Source organism: Aplysia californica, unplaced genomic scaffold, assembly GCF_000002075.1.
Source record: "Aplysia californica isolate F4 #8 unplaced genomic scaffold, AplCal3.0 scaffold00089, whole genome shotgun sequence".
Taxonomy (NCBI): domain Eukaryota; kingdom Metazoa; phylum Mollusca; class Gastropoda; order Aplysiida; family Aplysiidae; genus Aplysia; species Aplysia californica.
The window spans coordinates 429,371-457,347 of NW_004797359.1; the positions used below are offsets into that span (position 1 = coordinate 429,371).

The following is a 27,977-nucleotide window of genomic DNA, read 5'->3' on the forward strand; positions in this document are numbered from 1 at the left end:
ACTTGCACCTTCACTGGTATAGTTGTAGTTGCAGGGTCTCTGCAGCCCCAATCAAACCGTAGTACAACATTTGGAGCAAGTTCAACATTTGGAGCAAGTACAACATTTGGAGCAAATGATAAGAATTTTGTCAAATCAAGGTGAAGTCGTCATATCAAGCTAAAAGTATAAAGCATTACTATTACTGTCTTTTTGAACAGTAACTTACTTGAAAGATCTTTTTCAAAAACAACAAAAGACAATGTATAAAAAAATCAGGACATTTATTTCTATTGTTCAAAGAAAATTAAGTCATTTGTTCACATCAAGGTATATCCAGACAATATATAACAACAGGAGCATATTCCCTGAATATACTGTAAGACCCGCACTGTCGAAACATAACAGCTGAGTTGAAAGAGTTGATGAACACATGTACGTAGCTGCAGAGGAACAAGAAAGAATAAATAGGGTGTGGTTTTTGTGGAAACAGCAGGAATGTACACATCTGCCCTCCATGTCTAGCGGGACACGGATCTGTCATCCACTCCTTTCTGATTTTGCTTGTGCAGCTTCAGCTTCTCTTCAAACTCGTTGACAAAATTGAATTGCTGAAAAGGAGATAAAAATTACACCAATGAATATTTGAGCCACAAAAAGAACAAATGCGGTCTGTTTACCAAGTTGATTCCAGGAAGTGATTTTATTAACATCATGTCACACATGAAAAACAACACAATTCTTCAATTAAACTTTAAGAAATTTTTTATTTAAAAAAAAGATTCAAATCTTTCAAGAACCCTATCCGTACGTCATGTTTTACTATCATATCCATACGGCGTGGGGAACTTTGTGCCACCACTTTCCAAAGAGGAAATTATTCGTTAATCCGACCCATACACTTTGCATAGCAATCTATTAAAATGATTTTTTGAGAAATACTGAAAGTTTGAAAGAGATCTTCGTACTAGAAGTATTCTAAAATGTGAAGAATACAACCCCGGGGGTACAAAATGACCCCAAGGCAAACGGATAGGGTTAAAAATAGTCTAGGAAGCACATAGTGAATAGATTTGTCAGATCCCCAGTGTTTTTCTTTCATATTCTATGTATTATGTACCTAAACCATGTACATGATAGCAAAATACACAACGAAAAGATTTCGGCACCTTGCAGATTACGCTATGTGTGTGCTAGACAGTATCTTTCTCTAGACCAAATGGAAAAGAATTTCCTTTCATCCTTTCCCGACATTTCAAGATTATTCCATTATTCAGTTCCAGCTTAGATTTCATATTGTGAGATCCACAACGCAGTAGCAAAAAATATAAATAACATAACTCAGTCCCACCAATATCTTTCTGTTAATAGCTCCCTCTCCGTACGAGAAGGGGACACATAGCATTATAACTCTGTGCTGTACGAAATAAAACGTTTTCTAACAATTGTGTAGGGAAAAAACCAGGCATGATAGAAATATCACCTGAACTACAAAAGATTAGTCAAACTCAAATAGCAGTCAATGATTCTAAATTTTAGTTGTATTTTCTCTTTCCTCTGCCCCTGAGACAGGACAATATCTAGATCTAAATTCTCATGCATATCTGTTCCTCCCACCTCTGACCAGGCATTGGCTTCTCGTACATTATATTTCTACCTTTGCTTGAATAACAATTATAATCATATAGCTTGCCATCACATAAAAGATCAATAATATATATAGGAAAACATGTATTTTTTAATAAAAATTTTTAGTAGGTTTTACGGCGCTCGCAACTGCATAAGGTCATATGAGCGCCAAAGGGGTGGGTGTCAACAGAGAAGTCTTTAAAGGGAATCAGACTTACTCTGCTCACCTCTCTAGCCTCAACAGCACAAAGTCTGCTTCGACTATCAGGGCACCCCGGAAATAGTAGGTCACAAGAGTGTGACAAACATACAAAAGAAGTAGAGGAAAATGACAATAGTAAGGATTAGGAAAGAAAAAGCAGCAGTTCCCTGTTGTAGATCAGGCACAGTTATGAGCGTGACATGATGAATCAGCCCATTTACAATTCTACTGTGCATGAACGAGAAATGTCCTTCCTTTGGGAATGGCCTGAAGACACTACAGTCAGGGGCACTGCCCCGGGGGCTAATACATGTATTGAAAAAAAGCATCAGATTTATTCAATTATAATTTGCTCTCTGGTGGCCCCATAGTCAAAAAATTTTTTTTGGAAGAAGCCAGAAGATATAGCAACTCGAGGTCATGCTGATAACTTTAGGTGAATAAGATTCCTTCATCGCAAATTATGGGAAAATCCTGAGTGTGAGTGTGAAACTAACGGGCAGTGACTGGTGATTTATGTGCGAATGAAACAATTATCAAATTCTTTCACCTTGTGTTCCAACATAAATTCCTCTCAGTTCTAACAAGTACGTTCCAGAACAAAAATACATGACCATTCAATTATACATGTAACCACCGATTGCATTAAAAAAAAAAAAATTTTGTTAGAAAAATGACATCAGAAGTTGTGTAAAAGTAAAGTACCATAAACAATGCAGTGTCTCTAAAACGACATCTGAGGCACCAGTAAAAAATGTCATTATAGAGAGTTGTCGTTATACAGAGGCAACCAAAAATTACTAAAGATACATAAGGAAAAAATGTGGACCTGGGCACCATGTCGCTATATCGAAGGTCGTTATAGAGAGGCTGCATTGTAGTAAGTTTATAATAATTCAGCATATCATGCTCAACACATTTCATCTGGACTTTTTAAAATCATAGCTCAATGGACCATTAAACAAAATTCAACTATTAAAAATTTGGGAAAAAAAAACAACCTACTTTAACAGACTGAATGGCCGTTTTGCCCCTCAAATCTTTCACTCGTTTGATGGCCTCTTCGTGGCCCACACTGTCATCCATGACCATGATCAAACACGCTGCCACTGGAGAAAGAAAAAAAATATTATGTGAAATTCTAAACATAAAAAAAACAACAATGGTCTTCAACGAAACTGTAATACACAATTAACTAATGCTGGGTGGTACCGGTACTTCACTGGCACAACCAGACTTCAAATACCAGCAGAAATACCAGTTATGGGTGATGTCAGAGGTTCTATATGTCTCACATCCTATCTCTCTTTTCACCACTGTTCCCCCTACACACATATAAACAAAACAGCACAGATGAAGTACACTGTGGCATTTGAGAGGAGAAGCGACAAAGTGAAAGACAGTCAGTAGACTCTAGACGAAGCAGAGTACGTCAATGACAACTGATTTTTGAAAATATTTGCTTTGGCAAGGAAGACAAAATTTAAAACCCTTAAATGTCTTTGGACACTTTTCATTTGATAAATTGGCTAGCTACTGCAAGTAATACAAAATCTGTGCGTGTCATGTGTCTATCACCTGCTCACCCATTATAATTTAGTTTCATGGGCACACATCACTCAAGGTACTTAACATATGAAGTCTGCAGCTTACCAGTGACTGAATCCACAATAAGGAGTTGTCAGAAACATGGGTCTCAACTCAGAATTTAAAAAAAAGGTGGAACTTTCCGCATGATCGCGATAGAAGACCATTTTCGCGAGACACTCATTATTATTATAATGTTTAACCCAAGAATGTTGAAATAAAAACCATCAATTTATCACAGCAAGGTTATTTCATACCACTTTCAGGGTTTGGAAGATAATTTCAAGTAAGAGTCACTTACCAAACATTTACAATCTTGATTATGTACAGAAAGTGGTGGCGATTTCTGGGTTGCGGAGTTTAGCAGAGGAAATGGCAGTAGCAGAAATCCTCTTAATAGCAGAATATTGAGACCCATGCAGAAATTGTGAGACGGGTGGGTCACTCCTCTACTTGAGATTTTTTTTTTTAAATACCGTACCCTCAACAATAATGGTGGCAACAATCTACAAAAAAGCACACAGGGCGTTATTGTCATAGAGTAACTAATCTTGCATACAAGTAAAAATGAATATCATTATGGATCGGTGTCAAGAACAACTTATACAGTGTTCACACAGATGCATAGAAATCTATAAGTAATGACCTACCAGAACAAGATCGGCCGAGTCCACCAAAGCAACTGAAAATGAAAATGATCAAAATAATAGTTATACTAGACTATTAAATATGAATTTGCAGAAAAATATGGAAAGAAAAAGCAGTGAAAATAATATGACTTTTCCATTCATAAAACACATAATATAATGTACAGTGGAATCCCCTTACTTGAACATGATTAATCCATAAACAGCTGTATACCAAAACACGTCTTTTTAATAGAAGTTACAATGCATAGAATAAAGATGGGGAAAACAATGGGGATTTGAAATCCTTTCGTTGTAACAGGAATTTTGTGTTTAATTACTGCATTTTAAACAGTCTACAGTAACTCCACTATAACAACCCAAAATAAAAAAAGTGTGCTTTTCTTTATGTATTCCTTCTACCAATGAGAACAATATCAATGATGAGTCCATTAACTACTAACCAAACTTCTGCTTCCAAACGGATACTGATGTTTAGTAGTAGACAGGTAAAACCAATTGGCACTGAAATTCATTTTTAGATAGTAAGACACGCAGCAAAGGCGAAGGTCTCTGGATGCCATTGGAGTACTCACTGCAGTAGAGTCTTCTTCCCTCCCAGCAGGCACAAACGCAATTTTTCTGTAATGTCGAGCATGGACGCTACCTCAGGAACTCCTCCATCCTCAATAGGGAAGTGGTGCACGGTAAAGCCAGCTTCACCATACTAAAAATACACCAGTTCAAAACACAAATCTAGTTTAGTTTTAGTTTCAGTGAGGGTTTTACGGCACTTACAACACAATTAAGTCAAATACAATGCCGAAGATAAGAGGTACTACTGGAGAGTAACATACAAAGAAAAGGAGGAAATTGTAATGAAGATAGATATTTGATGGGAAAGAAGGAGCAAAAAGACAAATTTGAAACTCAAAATGTGCAGTACAACTCATAGGTCTTGCAAACCCGAAATACTTGTTACTTGTTTGTAACAAAGACAAATCTCCAAAGCCACTACTGATTCACTCTCGCCAAAAACCTGAGTGCAAAGCAAAATTATCAAATTATCTTTACCCATACTCAAATGAAGTTACTGTAAATTTTCAACCATTATTAACCCTTGTCCTGCGGGGGCCGGGTTTATGTCGCCCGATAAGCCTATTTCAGCACCTCGCCTTTGTTCTGGTCCTGAATCAGTAGCCCCTGGCTCAGCGCATGCGCACCGCGCATCATCTTACGTGAAATTCAGGCCCCGAGTCGGATCCCCATTCACGCAGGTAAAGTGTGTGTGCGTCAGTCTGCTTGAGTTTGTGTGCATTTGTGGCCTTCAGAACCGCCTGCGTCGGTTCGTAATCGAGGCATATGTCTCGTTCAAAACACGCCAAGTTGGTAGCTCTAGATGTTCGTCCAATGAAATTATAGAAGAAATTGACCCACTTAGACATGAGGAGCTCGAAAGGATAGTCAGGAAACAAGACTTCCATTTTTCTATACAAAATCTTTCCAATGAGCTTGATTTTGTATGAAATGATACTAGCTGATAAAAAAGAAGCTTGTTTGATAGTTTTGAATACCATTATGAAGGTACAAAGAACAATTTGAGTGCAAAACATTCGGAAATTGACCTATATTATCCCCTTTCGAACCTCAGGTCATTCACAACAAGAGTGTCTAGAAAGGTTATTCGAATGGGCGTAACTACTCGTAATGTCTTATCAGCTTGTGAGAGGGGGTAATTCATGTGTTTGTAACACTTTATAAATAGAAAGCTATGAAAGATAGATCGTTATTTTCATCATCGATTAACACATTCCCACTGTATTCACGACGAAAACATGTTTCCCAGCGCGCGCGCTGTACACCAACAGTACACACTGAGTGACCCCGGCGGCCTGCCCGGCACGTCCGACGTAATCGGTTGCTGATAAGATTCGCATCTCGGCACAGACGCAGGACAAGGGTTAAGTGAGGGGTACAATTCGAGGGTAGAGCCAAAAGACAAGTGCGATGGTCAGAGAAACAGCACTGACAAGTTTGCAGTTTGATGACACAGATGTGATCCCACCTGATGTGTATGATTTTGTCACGAGTAGGGTCTGCGAGTGTAATATTAGGGAAAAGTAAATGCTCCTATGAGTAGGCACACTTCAGCATGATCCTGTCTGAGGCAAACATTGTACTCACCCATCAAGATTAACAACAGAGATTTGATCGTATTCACCAAAGTGGATGATCTGTGATGCAATAGGTAGTCGACAAATGTCAAATTTTCGCTGCTTGGTCGATCAGCTGCACGCATGTGGGTTTTTGTTCCGTTAATTATCATCTCAAATACAGAATTTTAGCAGAATTTAGTTTATTCAGAGTGGGATCTTAGGGTTGGCTCTGTGTTGTTTACTTTTTATAAAAATTTTATGTAAGTGTTTTTACTCCCCCATCGACACAATTTAGATAATTTAGATGGCTGGCTTCCATCCTGCCTGGCAAGGCCAACTTGGGCTGAGAGGGATATGTCCCACAGAAAGTTCAAGATACCCAAATAAGAACTCTCCTCACAAATGAACTGAACTGGATTTTCCGTGTGTGACTGAAGCGCTTAACTGCTACACCACTGACGAACCTTAAACAAACCAGGATCATAAACAGTGAGATCTGAGGAGAAGACTGCCACAATTACCAATTGTACTAACACACATGGCTTGATTTATTTTAGATGGCAAGTCAACATGACAATAACGGCTATATTTTGCCAAAGACAGAGGGACTATGGGAACACCATTGAATAGATGCAGAAGCAGCAAACCACACCAGAACACAAGACTAAACCATCAACAGCACCAGCAGAGAACAAGCCATTATTCTATAATCTTACAATTCTGTACAGAAATAATGTATTGTACTGCATTGACAATATAGTTGTTGCTGACCAACCTTGTCCAGCAGTTTAGTTGCCCTGCACATATACAGCTCCCGCTTGGTGCACAAACAGAAGACATCCTCAATTCCTTCCTTCTTCAAGCATTCTGCAAATAAAACACAGGAAATGTTTAGATTTAATTTAGTTTTTAGTAAGAGCTACGCAGCACTTGCAACACAAATAGGTAATTTTAAGTTCCGAAGATTAGAGGCATTACTAGAGAGTAAAATATAAAGGAAAGGAGAAGAGATGAGAACGATAGGTGTTTGATAAGAAACAAGGAGCAAACCACCTTCTCAAGAAGTGTTTTGAATGGCTTCACCAGTAAAGAAATGATCTTTGGGAAATTTCAACGTAGAAAGAATTCAACATGAATGTCCTCATCATGCACAATTTTTACGGCTTTGTCTGACACTGTTTTATTTTCAAATTCAAAGGATACTTATTTTCAGTCTCAGTATTCCCAAAGGCGTTTGATGTACACCAAAAAATTTTTTTTTTTTTATTGTTTACCCAATTCTTTAAGAAAATTCAGCAACTTGAGCTTCATTAACTGATTCCGTCCATGATTTTTTCAAGCTCTGGACAGAATTAGTTTTCCTTGTTCAGTTTTAGACCTGGGGTGCATCTATTTAATGCATTTTACTGTGAAGTTCTAAGTTACTCTAAAGGTATTGTCATCAAAGTGATGGGAATTAATAGAGGAATCTGTATATATCAATACACAGTGATTATTCTCAGCGACTATTGTCGATTAGGGGAAAAACCTTATCTTTTGAAGAAATAACGTCACCTTTTGTTGCTACAATATTAATTTATTGGTTCTGTAATGGAAAATTTTACTCTTGAATGGTTTAACCAATCAAAATTAAGAAAAAAATAAGCCTAAGGTCAAGGCACTGTGTTCCTTAAAAATAATCGTGGGTTCTGATAGGGATAAAAATTAAACATGTTTTTTGTGTTGTAAACAAATGACAATTCTAACATTACAAATGTCAAACTATTACTATTATTTCATTAAACAGCTTTCAGTTTTAAGGCTATTATTTCTAAAAACATACTACTCTGGCAAGTGAATTCCTTTCTGAATTTAGAATATATCTATATTTACACTTGTCTAGGGTTTTGGTGAAGACATAATAATAATAATAAAATAAATTACACTTTTATTTGTCCCAGAAGGGCACTTTGTTTACAATGGCAAACATACATACATAAATACATGATTATAGATACCTACATACATAAATACATACATGCATAAATACATACATAAATACACACTATTACACAAATACAGAACAGTTTACAAACAATGCCACTGTCGGTCGCCACTGTGCAGCGCCCTGAAATTTTGAGCTAGGGTTGTCATGTCTTGCTCAAGGACACACTCCAGTGACCACCCATCTGATCCCCGTGTCACCGACACTTGCTTGACATGCGTGCATACTCTCAACTCAAGATTTTAAAAAAAAATGAAACAATAACAATCCCTGCGAGAGCCTAGAATAATCGGCCAGCGCTCTGGGGCAAGTCACAAACGGTCACTCTCTTATAATTCAAAAATTATTTTCTATCATCCGTTCTCAACACCCAGGTAGACCTAAAAAACCATTGCATTCTCAGACTGGGAGATAAAAAAATGGATATTATTCTCAACCCGGGTGAGAATAACAATGGCCTATAATCTGTATTGTATTTTCCGTCAGACAAAAACGAATAAAGAAAGAAAAATTGCGCAACACATCTTCGAAAATTTCGACTTACCGCATTTTCTCAGCTCTACAAGTCCTTATATAATCCATAGGAATCAATGCAAAATTGATATCACCCTAGCACACATTTATGCAAGAATTTCACAAATTTAGTGGAACATCTTTCTTTGAAGGGCCTTTTACTTAGATATCTAGATCTATACCAGGCTCCGTGTTATTTACCCTTAGATCTAGCCTACATAGCGACCACAAAAAGATTTTTGCAAAAATTTCACTGAGTTTCGATCGATATTGAGGTCAGGTTTGTTTACAAGTTGTACTTCCTTTTGACAACTTAAAAAGTAGAAAATATGTTAAAAAGTGCACATTTGTTTCGGATTTCGTTGAGCCGCTCACAGCGGTCGAAAGGATGCAGCGGAAAAACGCAGAGCCGCTGTCAGCGGCCGAATGGATGGAATTAGTTAAGAGTAGCTTACATCTGGCAAAAAGAATATAAAAAAAGATAAAATACAACAAATAAAATGCAATGTAAGATATACTGGCCACTGGCACAAATTACATAAATGGGGAAAAAAAAGATCTACAGTCGAACCTGCCATGACGGCCACCAGTACAGTCACTTTCATTTTCCCCCCTTGCGTTTTTTCTATATAATTTAACTGTGTAAAACAGTCACCAGTCCAATGCAGTAGCAGCCACCTTATTTTATCAACCCACAGTCAAATTTACTTGCCTCAGGCGTACAGGCGTGGTCACTCATTGCCTGACGCTTTGCCAAAAAATTAGAATCGGCCCCTCACGCTGTGGACGGGCCGTCATAATTCATTCACCTGTAATTATTGTTAGTCCCTCCAATGAATGTTTACCCAAGTTGACCAATGGGTAGGCCAAACAATAAATTTTCAACAGCTGGTGAGGGTAGCGTAATCCGTCATAACCTATAAGCCCCGCCCACAACTCATGTACAAATTGTATGTGAGGTGACTGGTCACTGTTTTGCTTACCTAATCCGTAACAGAGTAACAATTGACGTTGACGTGAACTTGCGACAGAAGCGTCGCTCATTCTCCGAGTGGTAGCGACACGTGTGTTTGTTTTACCATGGCACTCAGTCTTCATCGTCTTACATAATATTTCGTTTATTTTACCCTTGCACAAAATCAGCAACAAACAGAAAGCTAACCCAAAAAACCCAACAAAAACAAACAACAAAACAGCAACACAAAAAACCCTCCTTACACCACCCAAACCCAGAAGAGAATGATTTGCTTTCTTCATTTTGACCAGTCCTGCCTAAGACAGCCACCTGTGTTATACGGCCACTTTTCTCTTTGACAATGGGAGGCCGTTTCACACAAGTTTTACTGTATATAAGAATGCTGAAGAATAAAAAAATTCAAGCAAATAACTCTGGAAAGCAAACAATGAGACCTTAAAACAAAACAGTGATCAAAGCTGTTTCAAAATTTCCTCTTTGCTCTCATGTTTGCAAAATAACACTTTGACAGTACAGTACCCCTAATATATAAAATTAGTTGTAATTGTCCATATTGATTCAACATTATTGTTTATTTCTGTGACTATGCAACCTTTGAATTAATCTTTATTAATCACAGTACTTGAAGTTTTTGGTAACCTTAATTTCCAGACAAAGATCACTAAAAGTTGTAGGCCTACGAGGAGAAAAAAAAACTTGAGGAACGAAGTCAAATGTTTCTTGGATTACTATATATTTCAAACGCAAGATGCACCGAGGTACCAATTTCATGAGTAACTGGGACCACTACAAACAGAAAATACCACCAAAACTTTCGGGACAACTTTTACTTACCCACATCAAAGACCAAACTTCTCCATGTATCTTGATAGCGGCATCCTGTCATGAGGATAGAAAAGAGGCAAAAGTTGTGAGCGAAACCTTGATGTGAACATGTTCGAGAGGTTAACGATACACCATGGAAAGTCACACAAACTGGTATGGTAACCTCAGCCAAAGATCCTGAAGCCCAAGAATTGGGGGCAAAAAGCAGGATCTTATACTGATCGAGTCGAATAATCTCCACCTATCTAAAAGTAAAATATGACAAGAGAAGAGATCTCAGAATCCCCTTCTCCCCCAAAACAACTGTTCCGATCAATATGAAATCAAATCTACGTACATACTATACTTGTTACCTCTTAGTATAAGACAATCACCTAAACAAACGGACACTTTTCATTCCCCCCTTCTTTATAATAATACTGATACTGTGTAACACATCCACTCATCTGAGACAATGACATTTCTTCTTGACAATGGGTGGCCGTTGCAGACAATTTCAAATGTACATATATGTAAAGCATATAATAGATGATGACATTTCTTTCAATAAATAGTATCCTCTTTCTTCTTATACTCAGGCAAATGAAGTAAAAGAACTCTGTCATCCAGCGCAGCTGATTGAAAGCACAGTACAAAGTTTGTTTTGTGTATCTTTTTCAGGAAACCCCCAAGACCAGTGCTCAGACTGGAATATGATGCTAGCTTTTTCTCTGTCTACTCCGTAGCTCACAATGAGTTCTTGTGGAGAAGTTTGAGACTTCTTGGCCATTTGACACTAAATCTCAAATAAGGGTTAGCCAACATTTCAAGATATTTTTGTGAGATGCTGCATTATGATTGAATCTATTGTGAAAAGATTTTTCTTTAAGAAGCACCGAAAAAGTTCTGAAAGAGAAACAGTAATTTTTGGTCAAAGCCCTAAGGTGGATGAGCATTCGTAAAAAAAAAATTATGGCAAATTAATTAGACTCAGATATTGAGAAAGAAAAAAGTTTTAAAACTGACAACATCCAGTGTTTTCCCCAGAGCGCGCCCTTGCGCCTTTTAGCACACCAAAAATCGCAAAGGCGCCCTGAGAATAAGAGAAGGGGCCAGTGGGGTGCGCTGTGATGAGAACTTTAAACCGGCTGATTATCTTATAGTAGATCTGTTGCAAATAAAAGGCAATGTCATTTTTATCAACCGTGATCGAATTATGCGGAAGGTAGGCCATAGATCCTAGACTTACTGTTGTGTTGAACTAACATTCCAGACTTCGGCCCTGCCTTATTACAACATTAGGCTAGGCCATAGGCTTAGGCGGGGCGGGCCGAGAGTGGGGTTCATAGTTAATGCGGTTTCTTTGAAAAGTAGGATCGACAGAGGACCGGCCCTGGGCACAATGTGAAACCAAAAAGACTAGTCAAGTACCTGGTACTATCGCTTTTTAACCTATAGGTATTGGATGTTGCTGCTGCTTTTCCAATGTGCTTTCATTTGCCGCATTCTTCTATTTTCGTGTCTGTTCTACTTAAATGAAAGAACTTGTAACAAATTTGCAAGAAATAAAACTTGCTTTGCTTCACTTCGGCTACATAGATTTGGACTCGATTCCAGAGTCAGAACTCGCAAATGCCCAAGAGTTCGACCAGAGATGGTTCGACATGGTGTTCGCGGCAGGGCTGCCAGATGGCCACGGGCGTGGCCAAAATGCTCGAAAATTGGCCACACGGAAAATTGCTTGGCCACGACAAAATTGCTTGGCCACAGATCTAAATATACTTTCTCCGAGTCAAGTCGATTTTTTTGTCATCAAAACTGATGAGTTTTTCAGAATGTTAGTTGAGTTTGGTCACGTCAGGTTCTATTTGGCCACTTGTAAAGTCGAAACTGGCCATCTGGAAGCCCTGGTTCGCGAATTGGCGGTTACCAGAACTGAAACACATGGGGCATGCATGTGTTGTCTACGCAATACTACGCATAGAAAAAGAAAATTCCAGGAATCAAGTTGAATCACAAAATAATTGTATTGTGTACATTCTGTATCAAAGCCTAGATCTAGATCTGGATTTCTAGGAACGAGAATCTTAAGTTGCAGATTCTGGACCTTACAAAGTGAAAAGAACAAGTGACTATTTCAAGCCAACGACATCAGGATCCAAAAAGTCTAAGGACAGTAGTGAAAATGTTTCCAGTTCTGATTCAAGTGGATCGTTTTCTGTGCCTGCAACAGGCTGTGGTGATAGTGATAGGCCTGGGCCTTGCACGCACTCTGATAATATAGATCTAAAAAAGAATGGTGAGAACTTAGTTTACTGGACCACTCTTTGACCTTTGTTGTGTTTTCTCTTGGCTCACCCCTCTACACTTCGTGCCAAAACTCCAATAGTAATGACGGCCTCTTTATCTTAAAATGACAAAGTGTTTCTTGCCTGTTTCATACATTAATTACTATTTCCAAATAGGACAGTTTCTCAAATCTACACTTTATTTCATCAAAATGGAGCCAGAAATAAATATTTTACAAGCCTACATCCTGGTGGAAGGAGTTTTAGCACAAGGTGTAGATCTAGATCTAGATCTATCGTTAATTATCCTTAGTTGGTAAATTAAAACAAAACAGTTTATGGGGTCCAGTAAGCTAAGATCTTATGTCCTTAACAGATTGTGACGGAACAGTGTCTGCAGAACCAGTAGATCTAGATGTCATTGAGGTTAGTAATGAAGCAACAACCTCGCCAGGAACAAAAACTGTGAAAAAAATCAATAAGCCTTTCCTACCCAAACGGCTAAATGAACCAAAATACAAACAGTGGCTCAAATGAGAGTCAGTAATCCACTCTTTTCTCAGTAGAAATAAAGCAAGATCCATAACATGCATATCTTTTAATTTAACCTTTGTCGCTTTACATTATAGGGAAGGGCCCCACAAAAACTCAAAACGCCCCCTTGAAATGGCTTTGGGGGGCCCGGGCCCCCTCTATCAATAACCGGGGGAAAACACTGCAACATCATTTAATACATGACATGAAGATCCAAAGAAACAAGAAAAGGCACATTGCAATACCTGGGAGAGGAGAAATTCCAAGCTTTTGATCACAGCCAACAACCTGTAAATCAAGCCTGTTGAGCAAATACAATAAAGAAATCAGAAAATGCACAAAAATCTACGAGTTTGTGTAAATTTCTTCGGCTTGCATTGGCACGACTTGATTGACTTTCTTTAAAAGGACAACTCAACATCATGTGTGGCAATAAAAAAAGGAAAAGAGACAAACCTCAAACCTGTACACTAAGGTTTTTTAAGAACATAAGAATATCTTTTACTTTTACTTATGTTCCCCACAGTGTTTCGTATTAGAATTTAGGTTTACTTATATTTATATTTTTCGAATCTTCTTTCACATCATACAAAAATATTATGGCAATGAGCAATTCAAAAAACTTACTTTAATTTAAACAACAGACCTGCAAGAAATTATCCACAATCTTAATTTTTCAAATCATTATATTATAATTGAAAACAAGGGCTCTGCAACACAAAATATTCTGAAAAAAATAAACAGAAATTCATTTACAAGCTGTACTGAGAACAAAATCAAAATACCAGTCAACTTGAAAAGGAGTAAGATCTAACTGTTCAGCATCCTCTTTGTCGGAGAGATCAGACTGATCCAGTATATCTGCAGACACACCATCCGGTAAAGACTGATTTGCATCCTGAAAACATACAGAAAGCCAAAATAATTTTTGGACTGGAATCATTAAAATATAGTCACAAAAATGTGTTGATAACAGTTTTAGTTTAGTATGGGGTTTTACGGCGCTCGCAATTGCATAAGTAGAAGGTCATATGAGTGCACAAAACACAAGTTGGTTGCATTCGCAACAGTTCACTGCACGGTTGGTCAACTATTAGACTTTAAAATGTTAAAATATTAAAATTCGGTGTAAATATATTTTCAATTTAAAACAACTCTTATAAATAACAATAAAATTTTTTAACAATATTGTTTCATTTTATAATTTCCCATAAAGGCCAATGGCCTTCATAAAATCCAAGATTCTGTTGGGACCAATGACAGAAAAAATGTCTTGCAATTTCTTGCATTTGAAGTATTTTCTTCGGATCTCTCCAAAGTCTAGACATTCGGTTAAAATGTGTCTAAATGGTAAAATCTGTGTTGCATCCGACACAGAACGGCTTTTCATTTCCCTGTAGGAGGTTAAGAGGTATTTGTGCGTCAGGGCCGTGTGTCCGATGCGCAATCGAGTAAAAATGACTTCGTGTCTTCTGGAGAGGTCTGAAGGATTTTGTGGTCCCAGTTTGGGTTTTTATATTATAGAGTTTGTTATTCTTCTGTTTTTTCCAGTGGCTCTCCCACAGACTGGAGGTGTACTTTTTTACTTTATTTTTAAAGTCAGTCTGAGGGAGAGTGTTCGTCGTTGATCCTAACAGAAGGGATGAGGATTTCTTCGACAGGTCATCTACCTGCTCGTTTCCTCTGATGCCCACACGGCTAGGTATCCATGCAAACATGATATTTTTTCCTGTTTCAGATAGGGAGTGAATTTTCTGTAGTAGCCTAACTATTTTTGGGTGTAGGAGTGTGACAGTTTGTGAGTGAGGTGATGCAAGACAGAGTCAGAAAGGATAAGGAAAGATTTGGTAGGAGAATTTTCTACTGAGTCCAGTGCCATGTCAATGGCAGGCAGCGGCCTCCGCAGAGAAAATGGAGGCTTCAGGATGGAGTCTCCTCTGGTGTGTACTGTTGGAGGATAGGGCTGCGGCGCCCACATATTGTCTTTTTTGGAGCCATCCGTGAAGATGAGCTCCCCACCGGGGTATTTATCTATTAGTTTTTTGTATTCCATTAAAAAAGTTTTGGTGTTCGTGCTTTCTTTGTTGTGTGTGGTCAGCTGTAAGTCTACTTTTGCCTTGGTTAGGTGCCACAGAGGGAGGTCTGGGAAAAGGAATTGTTGGAAGTCTTGATTGGAAAATTGTAAGTTTTTGAGGTCCTCAAGGATTCTGAGGCCGAAGGGTTTGATGAGTTTTTCGTTGTTTTGGAATTTGTTTATGGTTTCTGGGTTTGTTTTAGAAATGCTGTTGTGTGCTGGATTTTCTGGTGTTGAGCTCTGTTTAATTGCGCATTGTAGTGAGAGTTGTGTGCGTCTGAGTGAGAGTGATGATATGTTTGCCTCGGCCTGGAGGCTCTCCACCGGGGAAGTGCGGAAAGCCCCCAGAGCGAGGCGGAGTCCTTGGTTTTGTACTGGGTCTAGCATTTTCAGGATGTGTGGTTTTGCAGATCCGTAGACTTGATAGCTGTAGTCAAGCCTGGGCCGGACAAAGGAGATGTACAAGTGGAGAAGGTGTTTTGAGTCCCCGCCCCACTCCGGATGCGAAAGAATTTTCAAAGCGTTTAATGCTTTCTGGCACCTCACACGAAGGTCTTTGATGTGTGGTATGAAAGTGAGTTTTTTGTCGAATACAACGCCGAGGAAACGAGCCTGGTCCTGGACAGGAATCCTTTCCCCGTATAGTGTCAAATCCGGTTGCAGCACACGGCTGCCTTTTCGGCAGAAGTGTACTGCAACCTTCTTTGACGGGGAGAACTTGAAACCGTTATTGTTTGCCCACTTTTCGAGTGTTTGCAGCTGCCTTTCCATAGATCTCAGATGAGGATTTTTCGAACGGCAGCATATATCAGAAAGTCGTCAAAGTATACGAGTGCTGCTTTGGAGGGTTTTTACGATGGAATCTATTTTGATTTCAAATAGGAGAGGAGAAAGGATGCTCCCCTGGGGAACGCCTTCCTCCTGTTGGTGGGGGTCTGAAAGGGAGGATCCGACATGAACCTGGAAGGAACGGTTCTTTAGGAAGTTGCCAATGAAGGCAGGGAGGTGACTGCGTATGCCGAGTGCATGCAGATCTTTGAGAATGCCGTACTTCCAGGTTGCATCGAAGGCTTTTTCTAGGTCGAAAAAGATGGCGATCATGTGGCCTCCTTCAGCGAATGTCTCGCGTATAAAGGTCTCCAGGCGGACAAGGTGATCTAGAACTAGAGTGGATCGAGTTTTCCTGAAACCGCACTAGAGGCCGCTGAGCGAGCCCGTCATCTCCAGAAACACATGAGTCGCCTGTGAATCATTTTTTCAATAAGTTTACACAGACAGATCGTTAGTGCTATTGGTCTGTAATTGGATGGGTGTGTGTGATCTTTTTTTGGTTTGGATATTGGAATGACAGTGGCGAGACGTCAAGACTACAGAAAGTGAGAAAGGAGTGCGACCGCCACATGTCGTTACGTCTAGATCTAGTAAAGTAGGAGTGTACTACAAGTGTTTCTGAGGGTAAGTGTCTAATGATCTGGTTGTGGATGTCATCCGGTCCCGGGGCTGTATTGCCCAGGTCCGAGATGCACGATGTTAGTTCGTCTATTGCGACGTCTGCATTGTAGGTTTCAGTGTTGTTTTGAGTCTGAGTGGAAGTTTAGGTGTTGTTGTTCTGTTAGTTTTGATGTTTTGAAAAGTGGTGTTGTAGTTTGCTTGGGATGAATTTTTGGCAAGAGATGTAGCTATTGTGTTTGCGATGTCTACACAAGTGTTTCAGCTATACATAATTCCATTCAGCCTCGTCTTAAGTACGGCACGGCTAGCCACTTCGAATCTGAAGTTCTTTCTTCATAATTTAGGTTTAGCTACATCGATCTCTAAATCTATAGATAGGTCTATCTATCTGGACTCTAAATTTATCACTGTCATTATCAAAATCAATCTTCCTACCCATGCCCAAGAGATTTCTACAGATCAACTCTGATGAATGATGCATAACACTGTCACTGACTATGGCCTGGGCCTGGGGAGTCACCTACCATCATGTCTTCAGTATCCTCAAGTTTATTTGGCTTCATCGTACACGATTCGACCTCAGACATCGCGATAAAAGGTAAGACTGAGGAAGAACCCGTTTCCCAAGTCCAGGTCTGCAAGTTTACTGTTCTCAGGAATTGGAAAAGAACGGCGCCGTCGGTAGAAGCAAGCAACTGCGGGGGTGAAGTCCTCGCCGGTCCTCGGTGATTTTACTGAGAGTAAAAAGAATTTCAAGAAAGTAACACAAGACAAGAGTCTAAACCAACTCAACGCAATGAATATAAATAGCGGGGTCTGTTAGATCTGACACTGTAACTCACGCTCACTGATTCGCGCCGTGCGTGCACGCTTTTGTTGACTATTCCTCTAAGGCTAAGGCCAAAGGTCTACTTTTCTTTCTCTCTCCGTTTGCTAGCAGGCTGCGCTCAACTGCGCTGGCTCAAATTTCAAAATTTAAAAATACCACACAATTTTGTTTCGTTCCCAGTTCTTTATTTTTAGTAAAATCTCATGATTTACTAAAACAAGAACCGTGTTTTTTTTCTGGAAGGAAACGGAAGTAATTTATAGTAAACACTGGTGGGTAGGCGAACCAAAAATACTACGGTACACAATAGTAGAGAGAAAAGATATAGTCCGTTCGATTTGGATGTTATTTACCCAGCTAAGGGCTAATGGAGTGTGATGATTTCTACACTTTTAGATTCTTGATCATCCCGTAGTTTCCTGATCTAATAATGGTTACCTGCTAGACTCTACTAACTAAATTAATTATCGAGCAAACTGCTGCTTTAACGAGTGTTGTCTGTTGACTTCATTTCATAAAAACCCAGTTGACTAGGCTAGTTTTTCAAATCAAACTAAAACATGGCCCCTATTCCAGAAGATCACCAGGACAAGCCCCCAAATGATAAAGACGACGGTGACTTAAATGACTTTTCGAATCCCAATCTGATGATGCCCATTGATGTGGCAGAGTCCAGTGAAGACAGTGAAATTGAAAGTGATACAGGACACAATGGTTACGCTTTGTTGCCTCAAGAGCCTGGCGAGTGTGAGGATGACTCGGATAGTGATACTTATGAGGAGGAGATGGTAAATCATTCTGAAACTCAGGTTAATGGAGACACAATAACAGCTTCAGGTCAGTCAGTTAACAACAGCAGGCATCACTCTGTACCTGAAGCTGTCCTGTCATCTGAGGCAGGAGCTGCTGGGCCTACAGTGGCAGCTTCCGAAACAGCATATCATCCTGATTTTCTAGCCAAATTTCCAGATGGCAAAATTCCTTCGTACATGCAAGTAAGTCCTGTGAGTTGAAAAGGGTTTTTTATTTGTGTGGTGTACCGAACGCTCGATACTGATTCGTTATCCGTGAGTGCTGAGGTTCGGGGTCCGCTGGCAGTTCACTTCAGTATAGCGGGGGGGGGGGGGGAGGGGGGGGGGGGGGGACACAGTACAGTGGCATTCGGACTCAACGAAGTCGTTGGGCCTGACCTTCAATTTAGTTGAATCCGAATGTTAGGTAGAGCAAAGATAAGGTTTTTGTGTAAATAATTACAGGCACCGAGCAAGTATAGATCTAGATCATGTTATTATTCGACTTCCTCAACCAAAACAAGTAGGGTAGAGGGTGCATATTTCGACACCCCTTCTGGCAGGTCTGAGACTGCTGCTGTGTTCATTGGTCTGTGTAGTCGGATAAAATCAATTGAGCGGCGAGGTTCTGTCACCAGATGGTGGAGAAACCTCTTAGAAACTGTTTGTTGTATAAAACAAGTGAATGTGCCTGTCAAGTTGATTGTAACCCTCTCTTAAAGTGTGTGGGGTGCGTAATTCAAAATTTCGACACCCCTTGTTCTAATTCCGACACCCCTGTGAGGGGAACTTCGACACCGGTTGTTCCAATTACGACACCACTGTGGGGAAATGCGACACCCAAGGCCCGGACTGGCCCAGTGCTGTAGTTAGGCCTAGGCCTAGGCTAGGCTTGGGTCCAGGAGGTCGTGGGTTCGATCCTCGGCATTTCAGTATTAGCATTTCTTTTCTGCTTGACACACGGCATTAATTTCATTAAAGGAAAAGTAGTTGGTCTGTCGTTTGGCTAGTATACACTGACTGAGTGAGGCAAACATATTGCCCTGTCCTTTCACCTGATTGTGGTTTCGCTGCATCATCAAATATCCACAATATTATTATCACTACAATTATCATAATTATTAACATAACCATCAGCGACAGCAGCATCACTGACCTCAACATCAGTAACAGCTGCAACAACTGAATTAGTATTAGTTCATTACCATGATCATCACCAGCACCAGCATTGCCCTACCATCTTCATCATCACCATCACCATCATGTCATCATCTTTATCACCACCGCTACCACCAGCATCATCGTTACTAGGCCTATCACCCGCATCATCATCTCCACCACCATAACTGTAGAGCCCAAGGTAGTGCTAGTTTAGTAAAATCATTGAACAAGAAACAAGGCGTAAATCATCAAAATTTATTACTCTGGAATTCAGTGCAACACATGCTGCCCTCGCTGAATTCCTATCATTAGGCTACCAGGTGCAAAAGAACCCTATAAAAGTATTAAAAAGGAACAAAATAAAAATCAACAACAAAATGAAACAAAACAAACAAATTTGACTTCTCAAGTTCAGTAGACTCATCTGAGTCATCTGCTGCTGCTGCTCCTATGCTGCTGCTGATGTTGCATTTATTCCTGCTGGTGCTGTTGCATCTGTTGTTGTTGCATCTGTTGTTGTTGCTGTTGCATCTGTTGTTGTTGCATCTGTTGTTGTTGCATCTGTTGTTGTTGCATCTGTTGTTGTTGCATCTGTTGTTGTTGCATCTGTTGTTGTTGTATCTGTTGTTGTTGCTGCTGCTGTGGTTCTTGTTGTTGCTGCTGCTGTGGTTCTTGTTGTTGCTGCTGCTGTGGTTCTTGTTGTTGCTGCACTGCTGTGGTTCTTGTTGTTGCTGCTGCATTTGTTTCCACTGCTGCTGTTGTTACTGTTGCTGCTCTTGTTGGTCTTGTTGCTGCTGCTGTTGCTGCAGCTGCTGCATCTGCTGTTGCTGTTGCTGCATCTGCTGCACACACACACACACACACACACACACACACACACACACACACACACACACATACACACACTCATACACACACAAACACACACACACACACACACATACACATACACACACTCATACACACACAAACACACACACACACACACACACACATACACACTCACGAACACATAACACGCACACATGTACACACATATGTACGCCAAACACAGACACACGCACACACACACACACAAACACGCACATACGCGCACACACACATCTACTTGCTTATCACACGCACACGCTTACACATCGTCACGAAATGAGCAAAAAATAATATTCACACTGCAATTCACAAAATACATAAATGGATACATAGTCATATACATAACATTGTATTGAAAATGAATCTACTGACATAGTGTCGAAATAACCCACAGGGGGTGTCGACATTACCACCAGGGGTGTCGAAATAGCAGCATGGGGTGTCGAATTATTGACAGAAGGGGTGTCGTAATTCTGAGAGTGGCATTTTTTGATGTGGGGAAATTCGACACTTTTTGAGCACATATTTAACCAGTTTAAAGCAATAAAATCTATCAAATTTTGTTGAAAACAGCAATTTTAATCATCTAATATTCATTTAGTACATTCATTTATCACATACAGCCTTTTACACAAGAAATAGGACTTGTTTACTCAACTTGTGATATTGCTGCTTTAGAAACACGGAGCTTGAAAACGTTCGAAATTGGACGCGCAAAAGAGCGGTGTCACTTCTTGGGGGTTTATGGGAAAACTATTACACCTATATTTAGAAATGACGCACATAATTAAAAAAAGATAGTTCGGCTGCCGGTTAAAAATAGACCCGCGCGCATAAGTTGTAGTATTTCCGCACCGTTCGTTGTTTTTGGAGTGCACCCCACGAGGGGTGTCGGAATAGCACACAGTGTCGGAATATGCACCCTCTACCCTACTAGATTGTAGATCTAGTTTTGTTTCATGAGAGGCATTTTTATTTCTTTGATGTTCTCTGAAGAAATGCTGGAAAATTCTAGGAAAATACATTGAACTCTTCCAAGCACACGCTGTGCAAAAGGTCTGATTAGTTCAAATGCAGGCATATATAATGTTGTCTATCATCTAGTGACGTATTGTTTGTCGAACAAGTTGTGTTGCTGTACCTTGCCTTCATTCATTGTAATCTTGATCAGTAGCTGGGTGGAAAGATGAACTGTGATGCGGTTGTATCTTTACTGATTACTGACCTTCCATCAGGGTTGGGTTGATTTAAATCAGTTGATTTTTTAAATTTAAATCAACTTGATTTTAAAAATAAAAATCAGTGATTTAAATCACTTTTAAAAATTTTTATTTTTATTGTTTTTACACATTTCAACATTCAGAATTCCTTTCCTTGGTTTCATAAAACAGATATAAGGTTTAGTAGACTAATATAATCATGCTTAAAAGTCTGCTTTTCCCCCTTTCACTGTAAAATAATACAGTTCTCAATTTACTTTTTTTCATAATTGAAAACCAGGGTTGGTTTGATTTAAATCAGTTGATTTTTTAAAATTTAAATCAACTTGATTTTAAAAATAGAACTCAGTGATTTAAATCACTTTTAAAAAATGTATTCTGTTTTTACATCTTTAAACATTCAGAATTCCTTTCCTTGGTTTTATAAAACAGATATAAGGTTTAGTTGACTAAAATAATCATGCTTAAAAGTCTGCTTTCCCCCCTGTCACTGTAAGTAGTAAAAGAATACTGTATTCAATTTACTTTTTTTTCATAATTGAAATTAGCATTTTCTTTTTCTTTTTAAACAAACACATTTGAACTTTCCATTTTAGTCTCTTAGTTTTTTTTTATAATAGTCTAATTTCTTATAGAAGTGCTGACTCTGATCTGATTTATGCTCATTGTTAATTTTTTTTAAAATAATGATTTTCATCCCTCAGGTTCCAAATGTTCCAAAGGACAGCAAAGATTTACTATGGAACCAGAGTCGACTGGCCTCAAGTAAAGTCAGTTTTGATGCTGGTAATTCATAGTTGACCCTGATTTTTTAAATAGTTTTAGTATAGAGTTTTTACGGTGCTCACAACTGCATAAGGTCATATGAGCGCCAAGGGGTGGATGTCAACAGAGAAGTCCATACAGGGAATCAGGCTTCTTTGCTCACCTCTTTAGTTTCAACAGCACTAAGTATGCTTCGACTATCAAGGCACTCCGGAAATAGCGGATCACTAGAGTGTGACAAACATACAAAAGAAGTAAATGAAAAATGCCGATAGTAACATTTAGGAAAGAAAAAGCAGCAGTTCCCCGTTGCAGTTCAGGCACAGTTATGAGCATGACATTGATGAATCAGCCCATTTACAATTCTTATATGCATAAGAACATGTTAATGTCCCCTCTTTGGGAATGGTCTTAAAAAAGACACTTCAGTCAATAGCTGACCCTGATTTAGAAGAACAGCAGACTTATAGTAAAACAAAGTCATTTAGCACAAAATTCCTATTACAGTGAAAACCTGATATAACAGGGATGGTGGGAGTAGAGAAAAGGTCCTGTTATATCCGATCCTTGTTACATCAGAAATGCAAGGAAAGTAAGCATTTATGGACTAATCCAGCTGTACTTATTCATGGTTAGTTTCCCTTGCCACAAATACCCACGAACACAGGTTTTGGCACCAACTTTCTCCTTGCCTCCTTAAACCACATCAGAAGAACTTGGTCCACAGCATCTGCATCAGGTAGTCTCATCTTCTTTCGATCTAGAGCAAAGTTTCCATTGGAGTATGCTGCCACTATCTTCTCTCTATCCTTGATAATGGTGGGAATCGACCCTTGTGGAATGTTGAACTGACGACAAATCTCTGCCAGTGGAGCTTGCTTTTAGTCAACAGCCTGGGTTATTTCGTATTTTGTCAATCGAAAGGCATTTTCTCTTGCGTTTGACATCATTGGTGGCCATAATGAAAGAAGTAGGCTTAGATCTCTCTCTCTCTCTCTCCCTCCCTCTCTCTCTCTCTCTCTCTCTCTCTCTCTCTCTCTCTCTCTCTCTCTCTCTTTCTGTCTCTCTCTTTCTGTCTCTCTCTCTTTTTACCCATTGTTAACGAGCCTTTGCCCCTGCTATAACCGGTTGGGCTCCAATGAGGCCCTGTTATTGCCGATAACTTTTAATAGAGACAAAGAGTAGGAAAAAACGGGGATTTAAAAAATCCCTGTTATTACCGAATCCCTGTTATTACCGGTCCTGTTATATATGGTTTCCACTGTACTATGAAGGGATTTCAATTTCTGTCAACACGAAATCTGCTTTACAAAAAGAAATTCTATGACCCCGTGAAGTTACTGTTTTCAGGGTTTTACTGTAATAAAATATCACTTGCTGCATGATGAATTTCTGACGAGTAACTTGTTTGTCAGGAAGGAAATCATTCATCTATACGACTGTTACTATTTTTTACCGCAAAACGAACACTTTTGACACTTACTGTTTATGGCAAGTATGACCACTGACATAAAAGCTTTGTGGGTGGTTGGTGGCTACTCTGGTGTGGTTTGCACCTTCTTACCTGTCAAAAATCTATCATTCGTATCTCTCCTTCTTTACTTTGTATGTTACTCTTTAGTAACACTTCTAATGTTCAGCATTTGTATGACTTATTTGTGTATCAAGTGCAGTAAAACTCTTTCTAAAACAAAACTAAACATAACTTAAGCTTTGTTGGCTGCATATTCTTAAATGATAAATTTTGTTCAGGCTTGCTGAAATTGTGCCAAGTGAGGTCTTTTGTATGTTCTAATTTTTTTTAATGTCTTAAGTTATGCCCTTGTATATTCTGGTAGAGCTCTCCTTCAACATCCCATACTTAAAATAAGTTAAATGCAGGCAGTTGGAGGTCACCACTGGCAGCTCCTACTTCTTTACTTTCCTCTATTGTTTCTGTCTGTCTGTCTTTTTCTCAGCAGTAGATGACCATTATTCTATCGATGTACTTCTCTTTACTCAAACAAATAAACAAAAGTACTTGATGTCATGGCTACCCTCGTGTTGGCGTCACAGAGAGTTGGGACTCTCATGTCTAGTAGATCAAGCAAGTTCCCAAGGGAGGGCTGAAGGAGGCCTTTATCCAATGTTCTATCTCAGACCAGATCATGTGTTGTCTTTTGAACTTTTAGCTGGGCCAAGCAGCTGGTTGCATGTAGTGACCTCTTTTCTACTTCTATCTATTCAACAGCACATGAAAATAAAATTCTCAAAGCAATGTCAGGGTTCGCTCTGCCAACTGAAAACATTCCGGACTGGGCCAAAACATTACCTGATGACCAATGGCAACGACAAGTGCTCGGCCGCCTCAGGAAAGATGAACAGGAGGAACAGGTGTGGAGCGATCAAATATCAGAGGATGGGAAGAGTGATGATTGGGTTGCAGATTTTGAGGATGCTGATTAATTAATAATGAGGCTGTGTAGACTAAGCTGATCTTGAATACTCTGCGTAGTTGAAGACTGAACTAAACTGTGACTGTCTTGACTCGTGGTTCATGGACAGTTTTCATAAATCAGATGACAACTTTCTTGGGTCATGAAAATGAATGGAGTTTCACAAACATTTTATGATTCGTTTTAATGCTCATATTTTTATGTTTATCACTGTGTGCCAAGAACTTGAAACTCACAATGATTGTCTTGAAACGATGCCCGTGTTCTCTTTGAAGGCTTTCAGTATCAAGCCACCGAGGGGAACCTGTTCAAGCAGACAGAATCTGTCATCAGGCTGACAGGCTGGAATGAGAGAACTATGGAATTAGTTTGGATTGATGACAAGAATGCATCAGTGTGGTGGGGAGAAAGAATGAGAATGTTTTCTTTGATAATTATGCAGAACTACTACAGGTTCTACATGGCTTTGCTTCAGTCTCCAATTTGCTATATGCAGTGTGTATCTTGAGAACATTCTTTTTATTTTGCTTATGTTTAATTAATTCTTGTTGTTTCTTCCCAATTTGTTTATTTTTGGAAGGGACTCCGCTGATCAGCCAACAACTTTTTGAGAATGTTTGTTACAGTCAAGCATAGATTGTTCAAACACTGAAAACTTGAATTCACAGATAGTTAAAACAATATGCCATACGCGACTTAAGGGGCGGAGCGACCCTTGATTTTGCAGATTTTGGGTCAGGCTATGCACATTTTATGTTGGCTGATTTTTTCAGATAAACCTGTTTTTTGTCTAAAAATAGCATGGATGCAATTGAGAAAGACTTTATTCTCCAGGTTAATTGGCTTTAAAAACATGAGGATGGATTAGTATTGTGAATTTTCACAATTATTGTCGGTTTTCACAAAATGTAATGTTTGTGCAGTTTTTTCCCTACTCCTTCCTTAGTTTTCATCCTTTTGACATGAAACTTTCAGGAAACATTGTTGGCACGGCTGCCAGCAATGTAACAGAGAGATATTAGGGAAAAAAATAATACTTTTCCTTTGGCAAGCGATTTTGCAACCTAAATTTTAAAAAAGTTTTTTTATACTTTGGGAAAATTCTCATATTTATTTTTCTTTTGCACTTATTGAAAAAAACTTGCTGTTACTCTGATAGGGTCTGGTTCAGGTATACTATCCCCACATTTGGTCAAATTTAGTCTGTAAATAAGAAAGCCTTAGGGATTGGAAATCCATTGTTTATTTTCAAGATGGCGGCCGTTTCCATAGCAACCGCTTTAGCTATGTCAAAATGAAATTGCGTATCAAGAGATTTTACTGTGTCTAACTTATATGTGTACTTAGATTTGATCTCGGGCAACAAACATAGAAAATGGTCCTCAAGGGTAGCTCCTCCCGTTAACTGTTAGACCTATATTTTCTTTGTATTGGCAACACTTTTTTCTTTAACACCCACATGGACATAATGTGAAATATCAGATCAAATTTTTCCTCACTATTGTTTCGAATTCAAATTGCCATGCACGCACAATGGAATAATACAAACACACCCATGGTTATGGAAAGTATCGAGTTACATGAGCCCACCAGTCTCCTAGTCATATTGCATTGAGATGCATCATCGCACATCTCCTGTAGTGAGGGTGGGTGCTGAGACAGTGTGGCACTGCATTGGGTCATATATAGACAATATGTGTGAATTATGTTTATGTCTGTGTGTGTATGTGTGTGATTTATTTGATTGTGAAGGTATGGATCAGGAAGTGATTACACAAAAGGAATGGCTGGTGTGCTCTGACCAGTGTTGGTTATGTCATCATGATCTGATGTAATGTAAGAGCAATTTTTGGGGGATCGTAAAGCTCATCAGCATCACCCTCTTCGTTTCTCTTGCTTCGACACCAAACAAGGCACACACACTATCCATCCTTCAATCTTTTCATATATATGGATACTGGATACTTTTCATAATGGGAGGGATATTTTCTGACCATTCTACCCTAACAGTTACTTCCCTTGATTTTCTTCAATGTCTATCTCTTATTTGCCATTATCATGGTTTACTCAAATTACCGATGTGTCAAACATAATAATATTTTTGTCAATCTCCTATGTGTTCTAGATATCCGTACTTGACTGTACTTGTTTTTCAGTCTCTTCAACCCTGAGTGTGGGGGGCTGTTTGAATGCTATCATGTACTCTGCTCAAAAGGCTTCCTCGTTTATATGAATCTGAGTATTTATGATGCAAAACTCTGGAGTTGTGAACTTCTAACAAAATTTAGATTTGAATCCATTGTTAAAATTTGCAGTGTAAGAAGGTTGACCAAATTTGTCTTGTATTTTCTCTATTGATTAGAAGAACTTTTCATTGAATTTTTAAATGATTTAATTTGATGCCTGGGTTATAAACCTAGCTGTGGGTGTCTATATGGTAGCTGGTTTGTTTTTTTAAATATTTTTTTTGTTCAGTGCTCCTTTTCAACACAGATGGCTTATGGAGTACATGATGAAACTACTGTTTTACCATGTGTATGGGATAGGACCAGTTTAACAATTTTACTTATCTTTCTGTAGTTCAAGAGACCTTTATAATTGCAGTCTGTGATCTTTTGCCATCTCGGAGAAGAATTAAAGATGTACCATTATGATATTTATATTTGAAGAAAGGAATGTGGAGCCAGGGGCTCTATCATATCATCAAGCACGTTCGAACTCAGAACAAGCATTACTGTCACTGTGAGATAAGGTCCACTTTACTCAAGTCTCGAGCAAGGAGATTTGATATTTTGGTTTTCCAAGTGTAGCCAAGGAAATCACCATACAAATATGTACAAGTGTGTCTTTTAATATGTGTTTATGCAAATGTTGGTTTTTTGGGGGTTTTTTTTTTTTATGTTATCCTTGTAAGATACTTCAGGTAGATGGAGGCCCTCCTATGTTTTATTTGATTCTGGAATTTTTTAGGGTGAGAATGCAGAGATGTTAACTGTTGTGTACAGTTTCTCCCAGCTGCTGAAAGAAAAAAACAATACTCAGCAGAACGGACTGTGCATGAATTGAATAAAGGGTTGTAGTAATACAATTTCACATTGCTTG

General features: G+C 39.0%; 2 protein-coding genes across 6 annotated transcripts; one reads left to right on the top strand and one right to left on the bottom strand.

Annotated features, from left to right (window-relative positions):
* Positions 1-246: 246 nt before the first annotated feature.
* Positions 247-17,765, bottom strand: LOC101860010 (cyclin-dependent kinase inhibitor 3). Of its 2 annotated transcripts, XM_005094770.3 has the most exons (10): positions 17,647-17,765; positions 17,329-17,538; positions 14,064-14,176; positions 13,524-13,579; positions 10,487-10,531; positions 6,955-7,046; positions 4,620-4,750; positions 4,048-4,079; positions 2,816-2,919; positions 247-590 (listed from the first exon to the last, which is right to left on the bottom strand). In XM_005094770.3, the coding sequence occupies exons 2-10, from the start codon at positions 17,389-17,391 to the stop codon at positions 501-503; spliced, it is 726 nt and encodes a 241-aa protein (XP_005094827.1). In that variant the 5' UTR covers positions 17,392-17,538; positions 17,647-17,765; the 3' UTR covers positions 247-500. The 2 variants fall into 2 exon arrangements, with proteins under 2 accessions (XP_005094827.1, XP_035824726.1); XM_035968833.1 differs by having other exon boundaries at positions 17,329-17,765.
* Positions 17,766-17,873: 108 nt separating this feature from the next.
* On the top strand, positions 17,874-27,963 carry LOC101860397. Of its 4 annotated transcripts, none has more exons than XM_013080495.1 (3): positions 17,874-18,637; positions 22,380-22,461; positions 24,671-27,963. In XM_013080495.1, exons 1-3 carry the CDS (start codon positions 18,194-18,196, stop codon positions 24,883-24,885), a joined length of 741 nt encoding a protein of 246 aa, XP_012935949.1. In that variant the 5' UTR covers positions 17,874-18,193; the 3' UTR covers positions 24,886-27,963. The 4 variants fall into 4 exon arrangements, with proteins under 4 accessions (XP_012935949.1, XP_035824724.1, XP_005094828.1 ...); XM_035968831.1 differs by having other exon boundaries at positions 22,380-22,440; positions 24,671-27,758; XM_005094771.3 differs by having other exon boundaries at positions 17,874-18,628; positions 24,671-27,758.
* The last annotated feature ends 14 nt before the right edge of the window (positions 27,964-27,977 follow it).